Genomic DNA, 16,089 nt, shown 5'->3' with positions numbered 1-16,089 from the left:
TAACAGTTTTGTTTAAGTTATTTTCATAAAACACTCTCCTTTGTTATAATAGGTCAGTATGGGCTGCTTAATCCACTCAGTGCTAAAAGCTAGTGACCAACTGAAAACTTATGGCATACGTGCGGGGTAGAAACGGAAGACCGTAGTCTTGAGGCCAGCATGGAATCTTTTGCACTCTTCATTTATGTAGACTGGACTGCATTGTTGACTTACTTGACGTTTGATAAAGGTGAGTGGCAAACTTCGAATCATTTTCTATCTTTCCATGTATCGCTGAGAGCAATCTTGTTTCCTATGACTACAGTCAAACCTCGATTATCCGGACTTGTCGGGACCTCGGTAAATAGTCCGGACAATCGAGAGTCCGGATAATCCAAAATATGAATATTAATTAGATTGAAATGTAAACAAAAGTTATACTGCAAAGAAAAAATCATTTTCATTGTGATACCTACACAGCCTGTATGTATTTACAAATGACGGATCAGCGGAATATTTCTTTGTCTCGTCGCACTTGCGGATTTTGAAAAGCACACAGGATAATACGCTGTTTCAACAGTCTTTTGAAAGGATTATTGGGTTTTTTGCAACTCCGAGTTTTCAAGATCACAACTAATTAATATTCATGAAAAAAATTGCGACCACAGAAAAAAGTCCGGATATTCGAATAGTCCGGATAATCGAGGTTCGACTGTACTGGGTTCACTTTTTTTGAAACACAGAGAATTCAAGTTACAATAACTTGAAAAGACTAAGTTAAACACCAACATTCAACATCTGCCCAGATTTACACTCGTTTTGTAAAATTAGAGGGTGTTTCACAAAGATATTCAGTAGTATCTCATTAAGTGGATGCCAAACGACCAACGCTTTGGCGACTATGATTTAATTTTATCTAAACTTGCTACATTCCCAACTCTCTTCTCTCAATAACAGTTACGCATAAAACTATATTATGTTACGTTGCCTTGTGGGAATTTGATGTTTGTGTACAGAAGCACATTTTACTGCTTTCAACCATCTTAGAGAAATCGTTTATACACAAGAACAGTGCTGGCATATGGAATATATTATCTATCAAAAGCTAAAATCGCGTATTGTGTACAGACCTTTCGAAGGATTAGTTTAAAGGTACTCAACTCAAAATGTCCACCAAACACTTACTGACCCTAAACGAAAATATCCGTGGTAAAATTTGCGTAGATGGCTCAGCTCGTGCAACTTGTAAACTTGCTTTACTTTTGTCTGCCATTCATCAAAAATACCTTTTAATTAAGAGTAGAATTCTTTGTTACTCTTTTAGCTAACTTCTAATTCCATGATCACTGTTTTCGAAGTGGAGAAACCCGGCGGAATAACAATAGCTATTTCCCTATACACAAATATACAAAAATATATAAAAATACACAAATATATATTCCCAAATATATTATTCCCAAAATATATATTCCCAAATATATATTCCCAAATACACGGGTGGCATCTGTCGACCGTTAAAATACTTATATAATTTGGATATTCTTTTCTTTGAAATGTACAGTGCTTGATTAATTTTGAAGTACTTTAAATTTACTATTCCCGGGAAAAGGTCCAATTTTCAAATGTATACTGAATTTGCCAATAAGAACATTTTCAACTCGAGTATGAAACTGCTGCGTAATGCTGGATAACAATGGTTCGTCTCAATAGAAATTGGTATAAACTTCCTCTTTTTATGATAATCGATCTAAATAACCACAAGTGATTATCTAAAATGTAGGTAAATAGACTAAATAAACTGTAAACTTCCGAGAATCAGGAAAACGAAGTAAGAGAAAAAAGTTCTCTAAATGAGTTTTGTTTTATGATTTCTCGATTATAAAAGAAATCCTCCAAGGGGTTCTTAATCGCAATATTTAAGCGTATATTCGTTATCTTATTTATCTCAATACATTTATCAGGCGAGAAATGACAACTGCCAACTTTGTTGACTTAAGCTTCATAAAATGCTATCTTGCGGATTGAGCTGCTTGATAAAAGACCGTTGTCTCGGATTAAGCATGGAATTTTCTACGTTCTTCATGTTCGTATCCCTCATACCAGTCATGACTTACATAACATTAGGTAAAGGTGAGTTGCAAACTAAAACTCATTTATCCTAAGATTCGTTTATGGTAATATCTTCTTTCATCCTTCTATCAAATCGATTTCACTGAAATTAAGCTGTGAACGCACTAGGCTTACAAATTGACATGTGGTAAGATATAAGTTTACGATTCTTTGTCAACCTAAATCCAAAACCCTGTGTTCACATTCCACCCATAATTTATTGAAGAAGTCATTTCAGCAATCAAAACGTATTGTAGAGTTTTTAACCGTACCAAATTCCAAAGAAACTTAGAAATAAGTCAAAGGTAAGTAGCAAAGGGGTGGCATCTAAGCATGTATATAGTCCTCTCAGTAAGAGTCACCAGGGATACGTTTCGTTATAAGTAGGGGGAAATTTTACGTTTGAATATCGAACAGAAGCAGATCTTTACTGCCATTACCCAACTTTAGAATTCATTTTTACCCCAAAATAATGGTGGCATATGGAATAAACGATTTGCATTTTCCTCGTTGTCTGTTTGTTTAGAGACATAGCTTACATCTATCGACCGAAGGTTAAAAATAGGATTTTTCTTGTTGGAGCGAAAGAAAGCTCGCGACACATAAACGTTTAAGAATTAGGTTAGTGACCTTAAGTGGAAATACTCTTCTAAAACTTTTGCTCAGATGTCTCGGGCAGCTCGAATGCTTGATTTCATTCAAAATTCATCCCTCTGCGTCGGCTGTCCCTGAAATATATTTCATCAGAGCAATTATCTTTTTTTTTCCTGAACATCGGATGCTCTGATCAAAACTTTTTTAGCAGGTGAATAATAATAGTAACAAGAACTGACATGTTTTGGGAGATGCTAAAAAGAGGAGGGAAGCTTTCAACCATCAAAGAAGTGACGACAGTTTATACTAATCTCCCTGGTGAATGCGTAAAAAAATTTTAATTTGACTATTCCTCATCTCAGAAATGTCTGTTCGACCCTTTTTTGTTTTGAACTCTCTATTGTCCGATTTTTCGTTAGAAACATCTTGAATCTGAATATCAATCTACAAAGTGATGTTAGACAACAATGGCTCACTCTTCAATATACACAATCTTCCTAAATACACTACATTAGCGGTGACAGCGAAACTGAGAAAGGCAAATAAAAACAAGCTTTCAATTATTTTCAGAGAGTAGGACATCTTGTTTTAAATTGAAACATGGAAAAATGTTCTCACGGCCAACGATCTCAGAAACAAACAACGTCACACATTTCGGTAACTTTCTGTAGCATACTGAAACCATGTTGTTTATCTCGGCCTTGTGGGCATGCCATACAAATATAAACCGCTGGCCGGTATCGGCCGCATACATTACATCTCTCTTCTCATATGTGAAAGGAAGAAACAAACCCTAGCTAAGGCAACTCTAAACGTTCTAGAGTCAATAATGTAATGCCCTAAAATTAATAATGCAGAACTCAACAAATGTCCAATGTCCTCAAGTCAATAAGAACAATAGGGAATCCAACTCAAAAGCAGGGATGACAGATCACTGTACCCACATTTGTACGAGTGTCAATTTGTGACTCTATAAGTCAAGTCTTTAAGGGCAGCGAACCGCGCGACCAACTCTGGTTGTGTACAGCTTATCTGGCTGGGAGATTTCAGCACTGGAGGTTGTGGCAGGTTCCGGTTAATGATTCGATGGACGGTCGCAGGGTTCCATGGACCCCGAGGAAGACAGAGCGTTATTGGGATGGGGTGTACTGTCATCTGCGGCGGAATCTGAGCAATGCTCAGTAGTATTGGCAGCTTCAGTTGATCGACGCAAGTGTCTCCGTTGCAGCGGTACTCATGCCCACCTGATTCCACAATGTAAGAGCGTGGGCTGACGTGCCGTTTGACAACGATGGCAGGGCTCCACATTTTGGATCCTGGACTGGGTGCCATTCTCAATTGGCTACCTGGGCGAAGGGCGGAAGATCACTTGCAGATTTCCTGTCATGGTAGAATTTCTGGTTTGCTTTCTGCTGGTTTAAACGTTGCATGACGTCTTGACGGTTGTATGCTGTGGGTGTGAGTAGGTCACGAAGAGAGGGGACTTTGTTTCTCGGGCGTCTGCCCATCAGTAATTGTGCTGGTGACAGGTTGACTCCTTCCAGTGGGGTTGTCCTGTAATCCAGGAGGGCGAGTTGCATATCAGCGGCTTTCCTCCAGAGACGCTTTACTGTCTGCACCGCTCTTTCGGCCTGACCATTGGCACTGGGAAGGTGGGGGCTCGAAGTCTTGTGAGCAATGCCGTATTCTTTGCAGAATCTTGCAAAATCCTTTGAAGCGAACTGCGGACCCCCGTCACTTCGGATCACATCAGGTATGCCATGTCGGCTGACCTGTGCTTTCAGTACTTCTATGGTTGCTTTACTTCCCATGTCTTGTAGCCTGTCGACTTCAATAAACTTCGAATAGTAGTCCACTGTTAGCAAGTAGGTTTTGGACTCAAAATCGAAGGGATCTGTCCCCACCGTCATGTAGGGTAATCCGGGAGTTTCTGTTGGTATTAGCGGCTGGGGGGTTGTTCCCTTTGGAATTCGGCGCACTTGGTACAGTTCTTAACCGTTTCCTCAATGTCGGAGTTCATAGCTGGCCAATATAACACTTCACGAGCAAGTTGTTTGCATTTAGTTATACCCAGGTGTGATTCATGGACAAGGTTCAGCATTTGTCGTCGTAGACTGGGGGGCACTATGATTCGCATTCCTTTGTAAATGATTCCATCGCATACAGCTAGTTCACCTCTGGAGTCCCAATACGGGCGCAGTGATGTAGGTACTTCTTGTCGAACATTTGGCCAGCCATTCAAGATTATTGTTTGTAGCTGGTTAAGCTCGCGCTGAGTGTGCTCTTGCAATTCCGTGTACATGTCTTTGGTGATGGATAGGAAGTCCAGAGTGCTTACTTGTTCCAAGTCGATGATTTCGGGATTGGATGTACCAAGCAGACATGCTCTTAATAGAGTGTCATGGAGATGCATTTCTTTGCCCTTGCGGTACTTTACGGTCAGGTCATACCACTGAAGGTTTAGTATCATTCTCTGTAGCCGCATTGGTGCTGCCAAAAGTGGTTTCTTCAGAATCTGTTCAAGGGGCTTGTGATCATTGTACACGGTTACTTCCTGGCCAAAGATGTAGGGATGGAATTTCTTGTATGCATGCACGATGGACAGCATTTCTTCTTCTATTTGTGCGTATCGTCCTTCGACGTTTGTTAAGGAACGTGAAGAATAGGCAATAGGCTGGCTGTCTTGAATAAGTACAGCACCGAGGCCGTGCTGGCTTGCGTCACACTGTATTTCCACGAGCTTATTGACGTTAAAGTATTTTTTAGTACTGGTTGACTGCAACGTAGCTCTTTAGTTTCAGGAAAGCCTGTTCTTGAGGTGGTCAAACAAGGCCTCTGTCTTCAGGGGCTCTCTGAGTGGAGCGTCCAAATCACTCAGGTTGGGAATCAATTTTGCAAGGTATGTGATGAATCCAAGGAATCGTTTAACATCATCTTTGTTCCTTGGAGTGGGCATAGCACGGACAGCTGCTACCTTCAATGGGTCTGGCTTTAATCCTTCAGATGTTAGGAGGTGTCCAATGTATGGGACCGTTGGTTGTCGGATTAAGCACTTCTGAAGATTCAGCTTCAAGTTGTAGCTGGTTGCTCTTTCGATGACCTTGCGAAGCACTGCGTCATGTTGTGCGGTAGTTGATCCTGCGATCAGAATGTCATCCATGATAGCAGTGGTTCCCTCTATTCCTTCCACCATCTGATCCATGATTCTCTGAAAAATTTCGGGCGCGCACTTGATTCCAAACGGAAGTCTCAACCACCTGTACCTACCGAGTGGCGTATTGAACGTTGTGAGCAGTAAAGAAGCTTCGTCAAGCTTGATTTGGAGGAATCCACTCTTCGCATCCAGCTTGGAGAATACCTTGGCATCGGGTATTGTGCTGATGACTTCCTCTATGGTTTGCATAGGATGGTGCTCACGTTTGATGACCTTGTTCAAGTCAGTGGGATTAATACAGATGCGGACTTTCTCGCCTTGAAGCGAAACCACCATGGAACTGACCCACTCGGTTGGCTCTGTTACTTTGACTATGTGGCCATTGGATTCGATTTCATGGAGTTTGTTGATGGCCCTTTCCTTCAGTGCTACTGGGAGGCGGCGGGCGGCATTTACCACACCTTTGCCGTTAGGTTCCAATTTGATTGTGTAGGCTCCAGGCAGTGTACCTGTTGTTTGTGTGAGGTCCGGGAACTCGGGAAGTCCTTGGGGAACTTGATCTCCCTCGGCGGCGGTGGGTGTGTCAACGGATGCTAGTCTCGAGATTAACTGTAGTGCTTCAGCTGTGTTTCCTGATAGAACGTTTTCGATGTCGATAATCTGAAATGTGGTGATGGCCCGGTTGCTGTTATGTTCCAAAGACAATTCGGCCACTGCTACAGGCTTAGTCTGATGGTTGGAGTAAGTACGAACCACTTTTGTTGATCTTTTGAGTTCGCCCTCGTGTTGGATCTTCTGATAGTCAGAAAGATTAAGTGTGCTGCAGCAGGCGCCTGTGTCAATTTTAAACTTGATTTGTTTGTTTTCTACTCTGCATCTTATGGTCCACTTGTCATCTGGCACAGTATCGGCAGGCTGAGTCATGTGAATGTGCAACACCTCCGCTTCTGAGTCATCGTCTGAGCTGGTGTCGACTTTGTGTGCACGAAGACGGCGGTTGCATACTGCTAACCAATGGTTGGGTTTCTAACAGTAAGAGCATGTGGATCCCAGGGCAGGGCATTTTCCTTGATTCCAGTCATGCTGAGGGTCTTTGCCACACCTGGGGCAGTGCTTCCTTTTTTCTGAGTCAGTTTTCTTGAGTGGACGTTTCGGTTTTTTGTGATCCAATGCTAATATGGGGGGTTCCTCGTCGCGAACAACGCGTACTTGCTTCTGGGACATTTCGTATTGTTGTCCTATTTCGATGGCTTTGGCTAGAGTTAGTTCTTCTCTACGGGCAAGCAGTCTCTCTTGGAGCTTCTTTGCGTGTACTCCATCAATGGTCAAATCAATCAGAAAGTCATCAGGGTTGGTATATTCACAGTCCATGAGAATGAGACGAAGATCTTTCACGAAATTGTCGAATGATTCGCCTGTGTTTTGTTTGCGTAGTTTCAGCTTGTGCCTTGCGATGCGCTTGTTTTTTCGCGGTCGTACGTAGGCTTCGAGTTTGTCGAGAACTTTCCCTGGGTCTTTTTGTTCTCCCTCTCCCCACTGGAGCGTCTTGTAGATTTCCCGGCCTTCTGGACCTATCCATGTTCCGAGCCATCCGGCTTTTTCTTCTGCTTTGAGTTTGCTGAGCGGCCCGTCGAATACAAAGCCAACATGATTGCGAAAGTGGCTAAACTCTTGGTACAAATCTTGGCTGTCCCAATCAATATGTGGGCTATCAAACGGTATCTGAGACGTCATCTAGGATGAAATTCGGTTTCGGATGGTTTGTTAGATAAAGAACAAAACGCTTATCTGGGATATGAGTTCTCTGCGTTTTCGACTGCAACGAAATCGATGAATTGGCTTAATCACAATTCACAACACACTTCTCCATTAGTGCCCTTTGTTCGTCGTACTCAGAGCTTCTTCTACAACTGGAATCTCCCATGTATTTTACTTCCTCTGGGCAAAAATTGCCAAAGAAAGTTTAAAGGTTGCAGAGCGGGAAAAATAGTTCAAGAAAAGCGGCGGCGCTTGAATTATATTCGAGCTTTGGTCTCACCCCAAGGCTGTCGATTAAATTCTTCACGATTTACCTGCACGATGAAGACTCCCTTTGGACCGAATATCAGAAATTTTATTGAACTTACTCCTAACCCGATTAAAAGCTACACACCAAGGGCTCGCTTTGTGAGTTTTTGCTTGCTAAATGCTCGTTCAATTAACAACAAGACTACTATCATCAAGGACTTTGTCGTCGAAAATAATATTGATCTTCTTGGCGTTACAGAAACATGGCTTCAATCAGATGCTGACAATGAATTAATTATTCGTGACTTATGTCCTTCAGGTTATTCATTTCATCATGTTCCTAGACCTGGTTCTACTCGTGGAGGAGGAGTTGGCTTGTTATTTCGATCATCTTTCAACTTAAGTTGCAGCCGCTCAAGAAGTTTTTGTCCTTTGAATATATGGATTTGTTATTGTCAAGTACGGTCGGTTTAAAACTCAGAGTTATTATTGTTTATCGCCCACCTCCCTCGACCTTGAATGGTTTAACATCCTCATTGTTCCTTGATGAGTTTTCTACGTTCCTGGAGCACTATATCACTGATCCCGGTGGACTATTATTAGTTGGGGATTTTAATATACATGTTGACACCTGTTCTTCCCAACACTCAACTAAATTTCTCCAATTGTTGGATTCTTTCAATCTTACTCAACATACACATGGCTCAACACATAAAGATCGACACACCTTAGATCTTATGATTACAGAATCTGATGATAATATTGTTTCGAATTTAACAATTGGTTCTCCTTTTGTCATCTCTGATCATGCTGCTGTTCACTTCCAGCTCTCGCTTAATAAGCCGCCGCTCGACAAGAAGATTATTTCATTCAGAAAGCTTCGATCTATTGATTTTGACAATTTCTGTGCTGATGTTATGAATTCGAGCCTTCCTGATCTTTTTGCCTCGTCATCTTCATCCTTGGATTATTTGATTGATCAATATAACAGAGTCCTTACTTCCATACTCGAGACTCATGCTCCACTGCAAACCAAGATAGTTACTTTGCGTCCCGCTGCACCTTGGTATTCTGAGGAGATAAATAATTTAAAGAGATCCCGTAGAAAACTTGAACGACGCTGGCGAATGACCAAACTTCCTTCTGATCGTAAGTTGTTTATTGAGGGATGTGATGCTGTCAACAAGTTAATTCGTGACTCCAGGAAGAATTATTTCGCATCATTAATCAATGAGAATCAGTCAAATTATAAAGAGCTTTTTAAGATAATTGATAAACTACTACAAAGGAAAACAGATATTCAATATCCCCCCTGCAAATCGCCCACTGATCTTGCTAACAAGTTTACTGAGTACTTCACTACAAAGATAGATAGAATACGGGGTCATATAACGACTGCTGCTTTCTCTCATCGAGATACAGTTCCTGTGGTTGACAACGCCTGTCCATATTCTTTTGATATTTTCAAAACGGTAACAGCGGACGAAGTTCTTACATTTATCATGAATCTGGCTGCTAAGTCATGTTCTCTTGATCCTCTTCCTGGTTATGTTACAAGAAATGCACTTAGTGTTCTGTTGCATTTCATTTTCAAAATAACAAATATCTCATTGGGATCTGGCCAGATGCCTTCGCAACTCAAGGTTGCCATGTTACGCCCGCTCCTTAAGAAACCTTCTTTGGATCATACTCAATTCTCCAATTATCGCCCTGTATCGAATCTTTCATTTATTAGCAAAGCAATCGAAAAATTGGTAGCTAATCAACTTATCTCCTACATTAACGAATATGAGTTAAATGAGACATTCCAGTCGGCGTAAAAGCAATATCACAGTACTAAAACTGCACTTATTCGTGTTCACAATGATATTCTGTCTGCCATTGATAATCGTCGAATCGTAATTTTACTGTTGTTAGACCTTTCCGCTGCCTTCGATACAGTCGATCATACCATCCTCCTCTCTTGTTTACGTGTACGGTTTGGGATAGCTGGAAAGCCGCTATTATGGTTGCAATCTTATTTATCGAATCGCACGCAATATGTCTCCGTCGATGGTGGTACTTCTACGAAACATGACCTTAAATGTGGAGTGCCACAAGGATCTGTCTTGGGACCCATTTTGTATTTGCTTTATACTTCGCCGCTTTCAGATATCGTAAAGAAATTTAACCTGAGCTATCACTTTTATGCTGACGACTCACAGCTTTACTTGTCTTTCCAACCAACCGTACTGGGTGATAGGGATCTAGCGGTTTCTAGCATCGAGAGCTGTGTGAATGAAAATCAATCATTGGATGACGGTTAATCGCCTTAAATTAAATAAAGACAAAACTGAATTATTGGTGATCTCCGCTAAACATCTTCCAAGACCACTCCTTCACGAGATTTCAGTTGCTCGTGAGACTATCCGTTCCGTGCAAAAGGCGAGAAATATCGGCACTATGTTTGATAGCCATTTTTGCTTTAACGATCATATTACTGACATTTGCAAATCTTCATTTTATCATTTGCGAAATATTAGATATATCAGGAAATATCTTTCAGCGACCACTACTGAATTGCTGGTTCATATGTTTGTATCTTCGAAGCTGGATTACTGTAATTCTCTTTTGTATGGCCCACCAGCCTACACTACAAAAAAGCTACAACACGTCCAGAATGCCGCGGCGCGCCTCGCCACACTTACAAAAAAGCATGATCGCATTACGTCTGTTCTTTTCAATCTTCATTGGCTTCCCGTTAATCAACGTATTGTTTTTAAGATTTTACTTATAACCTAAAAGGCACTTAACAACTTGGCACCGTCGTACATTTGTGATTTGCTTACATCTTACACCCCATCGCGTCAACTACGCTCATCATCCAAGCACCTTCTGGTTTCTCCATCCTATAACTTGAAAACATATGGCGCAAGATCCTTCTCTGTAGCAGCACCATCATTATGGAATGCTTTGCCAAGTGAAATTAGAAATGCTCAGTCTGTGTCTGTTTTCAAAAGTAGATTAAAAACTTTTCTTTTTAAAAAAGCCTTTTATAATTAATATTAGCTGTCTTAAGTGTTAAGGTTAAAGTTTTTTGTTGGCGCCTTTGAACAGTAGGATACTGGCGCGGTATAAATCTTTTATTATTATTATTATTATTATTATTATTATTATTATTGTTTAGAGCGGGGATTTAGTGGATTTTGTGGTCCACTCCTGACACCACGTAACATACTGAAGCCGTGTTGTTAATTTCGGCCTTGTGGGCATGCGATACAAATATAAACCGCTGGCCGGTATCGGCCGCTTACATTACAATTTCATGTTATCCTTTTTTCCCTTCCAATTCATCTCTCTGCCCATCAATAAAGTTACCATTTCCAATTTTTCATTTCAACCACTTTCTCATTCCTTTTGTACCCTGGTATGCTTGAAGCGGCTGGGTCTCTAAAATGAATGGGTGTGATCATGATTTTGTTTTTGTCTGGGATGAAAACAAAAGTTTACCTATCATATATTGATTGCTCTATTTTAGAGAGAGATCGCTCAATGCTGTTCCCAGATTACTACTTTTTTGCTGAAAGACGTTTAGTAAGCCATACAATCGAAACTAAATACGTCAAGGACTTGGAATACTGTGAGCTTTTCTGCTACATGAACGACAACTGTGTCAGTGCTAACTTCAAAAAAGATCCAGAGACTGGAGGAATGTCTCATATTTGTGAACTTAACAACGCCACTCATCTTGAATATGATACTGACCTTACGACTGATGCCGTTTTTTATTATCGTGGTTCAAAGGTGAGCTACTACTCAAATTTACTTGCTTGTCGCCTCACATTGCAATGAAAACAATTGCTGCAGTGACTGGAGCGCGTACTTGAAATATCCTTCATTCAATCATACGTTTTTTCAAATTCTTTCGTTCATTCAGTCCGTTGATTTTTCCCTTACTTCATCTTTCTTTTATCCTTTAGAATGCCTGTGCTAAGAATTCACTCTGCCAAAATGATGCAGCTTGTCAGTCCGGTTTCACAATCAAGGGATATCGATGCTTGTGCCCTCCTGGACTCGAGGGAAAATACTGTGAAAAAGGTTGATTTCATAACATGATTGAAACATCCCACACTGGATTGAATTTCTAAGTTTTCCATGCCCTTCACGTCTCTTTGTCGAGTGACTTTCTTTACAGGAGAATGCCTAAGATGTTCTTTAACGACTGACATATGTAATTTATTTGGAATGGTGTTTGTATTGAGATTACATTGCACTGAAGTTTCGTTCGAGTCTGAGCTAACAAGTGATACGATGCAATGATACCAAGTTAAGCTTTGTCACCTCAAAAGAGTTTTCATTTCTATATTGTCTAGCTACACTGTACTAACGTTTTTATGCAATAGGAAAGTTGCGTAGCTCCACTCAGGGAGCCAAAAGATGAAATAGGTAACATTGATTTTTTTTTTATTTCTTTATTTATTTCTTTCAGATATTGATGAATGCCAAGCAAACACCCACGATTGTCATCTGAATGCTACTTGTAATAACACAAATGGATCCTTCATGTGTACCTGTTCATTTGGATTTAACGGAGATGGACGTAACTGTACAGGTACAGTTGATAGTCGCTAAATTTTTAGATTCTGATAACCTCTATATGACTGTGAGAATGCGTCCGTATGTCGTTATGTCAGTTTTTTCTGCTTGAATGAGTATTTTCTTTTCTGTTTTGTTCATTTTGTTTCTGTTCCTTTGTTTGGTTGTTTTATTGTTCTTCTTGTTTGTTTGTTTGTTCTTTTTTGTTGGTGCTTTCTGTTTTGATGCAATAGGAAAGTTGCGTAGCTCCACTCAGGAGCCAAAAGATGAAATGCTAGACATTTCCTACCAATATCTTGCTTCAGCTTTTTAAGATATCTCTCGTACTATTTCTTTGTTGACGAAAGCTATGGCATTTTATGTTCAAAATGGTAACGGTTCATTTTTGCCGTCGTTTTTACTATTGGAGGTCATAAAATGACTGAGATACTACGAGTGCCCTGATTGGTCAAAAACCTATCGTTTAAAGCAACGGTAAACCCATAAATATTGATATATGCGTTTTTTTAAATATATTTTATAGGAGCAACGGACAGCACTTTATATCGGTTTACTCCACTGCACCGCAACAGTCATGTTGCAATGAGGGCGCAATATTCACATGGAGGAATTAAGACGAGTGATCTTTAAAAAAAAAATGGCTCATCTCCTATTTTTAATTTCTAAAATATTTTTTCGATTATCCTTTATATTTATAGCCGATCCTTGCTATCATTACACAAATCTGGATGATTTTGACAGAAAGAGCAGTTACAAAGGAAAGAATCCTGCAAAGTGTGACGACAAACTCAAAGGTTGGTATCGTTTCGTGAGAGATGCAGGAAAACAAATGCCAACCGCGTGCGTAAAGGAACGCCGTTGTTGCACAGACCGTCAAGGATGGTTGGACGGTGAACATCCTACAGTGGAAAATGGTATAGTGAAAAGGAAAGTCTGTTTTCGTCGGCATGGAAAGTGTTGTGAAGATTCAGTGCTGATTGATGTAAAAAACTGCGGATCCTATTATATTTACAAACTATTTAAGCCTCCAACTTGTAATATGCGCTATTGCAGCACAGACTGAATATGAACCGAAAGTCAATTAAAATTAATAACGTAAATTTGCTTGCACGAACGCAGACATGAACTGAGAATTGACGAATTGATAATGTAAATGGGCCACCGTAAGGATTATCAAAGCTGACGTTTGGAGCCTTAGCCCATTCGCTCTGACGAAGGGCGAACGCTCGAAATGTCAGCTTTGAAGCACCTTACGGCGGCCAATTTGCACTATCAACGCAGTTGATAGAACCAAAATTAACTTGTTACTCCATCGACACAGCGTCGCAGTCTCTTTAGAAACTTACACCCTTTATTGAGATTTGACAAGGTCCACTTTTTTATCATTCTTGCTAATGCGTGGGAAGTGACTGTAAATAGTAGTCAATCCTAGAAATTTCTAGAATGCCTAGTCATGGTGACGTGGATACTTGAATTTTTTTGATGTCACACGGTGGAACTTTCTGGAACATTTTATCAGGGGATGTTATTATGCAATTTTACTGGAATACTTGTGTAGGCTTTGGATTGTTCTAGCATACGTTTTAAAATTAACAAGAACTCAGTCATGAAGGAGTAGTAGTTTCTGTTGTCGACAGACCGATTGACTGTCTTAAAAGCTCTACTGGGGGTGGGGGGAGAGAGCTAACTTGATATACTTCAAAGATTGTGTATTTCAAGAAGAATTGGAAATAACTGTGAATTTTTTTCTGTGGTGAACTAATTTATAATATTTAATAAGCTTAAGTAACTTTTTAGAACGTCACTGTTTTTATTGCTTAAAGGAGTCACTCCTTCGTAAGAATTAACATAGGACACGTCAGTTTAATGAAAGAGTTGGGTTTGTAGGAGTGTAATATTATTTCTGCCGGTTAAATAATGCCGTAACGTCAATAACTATTATGCGTAAAAGGTACAATTCTACTTAAGTGTGGGGCTAATCGAACGCTACTTAGAAATAAGATATAACTTATGTAACATAAAATGTTTATTGGGAAGATAAAAAAAAAAACAAATAGAAACGAAAAATAATTCATTAGAAATACTGTACCAGACATATGAACAAATAAATCTTTTTTAAACGAGAATTTCATTCTATTCGGGACAGGTAATCGAATGTCCAGATGTTTTGCCTTTTTTATGTAAGACGAAAGAAAGCGAAGATTTAGCCATGTGGATCCTGATACTGTATTACAGACAACTACTTGATCGTGATTGTCATGTTTGTATTCTTTTTCCCTCTTATTTACCGTCCTAAAATAGCTCTCACAAAGCAAAAGCAACCAAAAATAAAACATTACTACATAATTTACCGAAATAGTGACCTTTACTCATTTCCCTTTCTTTTTTACTTTGCAATACTGTAAAGATGAGTCAAATCCTTCGCAGATAAAAGCCTAATCTCTACAATCGCTTAAGTAGAAGCATAAGGCCAAGCATGATCCAAGTGAGAACAAAAAACATAAGCAAAATGTGAGAACAAAAAACATAAGCACAAGGACAAACTGCATGGGCAGAAAGTACATGTAGAGTGTTCCTGTATTTTATTACTTACCATAGTTCTTACACAAGCTATTTTACATTTCGGTAGGTCAGTTAAAACAGACCATAGATCATAGATCAGTCTTAGGGCATCCTCAACTATCTATTATGTACATGTCTGTTTTTTTATTAGGCCGACTTCATGTGACAATATGACATTTGAATTGAAATTTCAAATTTCCATAACATTTGTCTCTCGTTCGCGCGTCTCACTTCGCTCATGCTACCATAAGTGGACCTAACAGACTAGATTAATCCATTCCCATGGAGCATGCCTTTGCACCCCTCTCATTCTCAACCCAATGGCCTCATTCTTGGCGTTGACGATTGACACCAATCATAACCTTAATCCGCCGAAGAAAGAATTCCGGTTAGATCATCGAGGCTGTATGTGTTAAGACTACCTTAAGCCCCAATTAAACCACCGAGATTACTTTTTCTTAATTTTTCTAAACATTCCAAATCTAGTTCAGATGGGGTGATTTCAATAACGTGTTGTAAACATGTGCTGCGGTTTACGGTCTGTATATCTGAGTGGTGGTGAACTGGTCGCCGAGTTTTGCTGCTTTTGTCGCTGTCGTTGTTGTCGCTACTGCCGTAACATTGTGTTTAGTTCTTGGAGAGAAACCTTATTCTCGGAGCGCCTCTTCAGAGAAAAAGAGAGGTTGGATTGAAAATCGGCCAACTGCCAGGAGCATCATACGACATACTTTGGAGTAACTCCACGATGGACTGTTGAGCCATTCGAAGACAATTAAAAATTCCCCTTGTCGCTTAATGCCCCTGTTGACGGGATTAACTCAGGCATGAGGGGCAACCTTCCTTGTGAGTTCATAAACATATCTCAAGATTTCCGCCAAGTTTACGTGATGGAAAAAACGGATCGTAATTCCCATTAAATTGGGTTAAGTAGAACAAAATTATTTCTATTGTAAAATAGGTTGGGGTTTTTTAACGTGGTTAATGACACTTATAAAACAGAAGTATAATCGTCTGTCTCAATATGTGGTCACTTGGATGTGATTGGATGGAACGCAACTGCTGTGATTTGGTGCATCTATGGAAAGTTCCCTCAACGGCCTGTTGTCGCA

The 16,089-nt window shown here is 40.0% G+C and overlaps 1 protein-coding gene across 1 annotated transcript; it reads left to right on the top strand.

Annotated features, from left to right (window-relative positions):
- The first annotated feature begins 90 nt into the window (after positions 1 to 90).
- Positions 91 to 14,623, top strand: LOC111319183 (uromodulin). Its single transcript, XM_088750912.1, has 5 exons — positions 91 to 229; positions 11,361 to 11,626; positions 11,803 to 11,920; positions 12,312 to 12,434; positions 13,117 to 14,623. Exons 1-5 carry the CDS (start codon positions 160 to 162, stop codon positions 13,479 to 13,481), a joined length of 942 nt encoding a protein of 313 aa, XP_088607038.1. The 5' UTR covers positions 91 to 159; the 3' UTR covers positions 13,482 to 14,623.
- Positions 14,624 to 16,089: the final 1,466 nt, after the last annotated feature.

Source organism: Stylophora pistillata, chromosome 2 (assembly GCF_964205215.1).
Source record: "Stylophora pistillata chromosome 2, jaStyPist1.2, whole genome shotgun sequence".
Lineage (NCBI taxonomy): Eukaryota > Metazoa > Cnidaria > Anthozoa > Scleractinia > Pocilloporidae > Stylophora > Stylophora pistillata.
The sequence above is the reverse complement of the archived record's forward strand: the minus strand, read 5'-3'. Positions and strand labels throughout refer to the sequence as shown.

What these genes read in the sequence shown, in the direction of transcription:
- LOC111319183 (XM_088750912.1), top strand. Translation starts at nt 160, where the DNA reads ATGGAATCTTTTGCACTCTTCATTTATGTAGACTGGACTGCATTGTTG. An exon ending in TTACTTGACGTTTGATAAAG is followed by an intron (nt 230 to 11,360) that starts GTGAGTGGCAAA and finishes GCTCTATTTTAG; the next exon opens with AGAGAGATCGCTCAATGCTG. An exon ending in GGGAAAATACTGTGAAAAAG is followed by an intron (nt 11,921 to 12,311) that starts GTTGATTTCATA and finishes TATTTCTTTCAG; the next exon opens with ATATTGATGAATGCCAAGCA.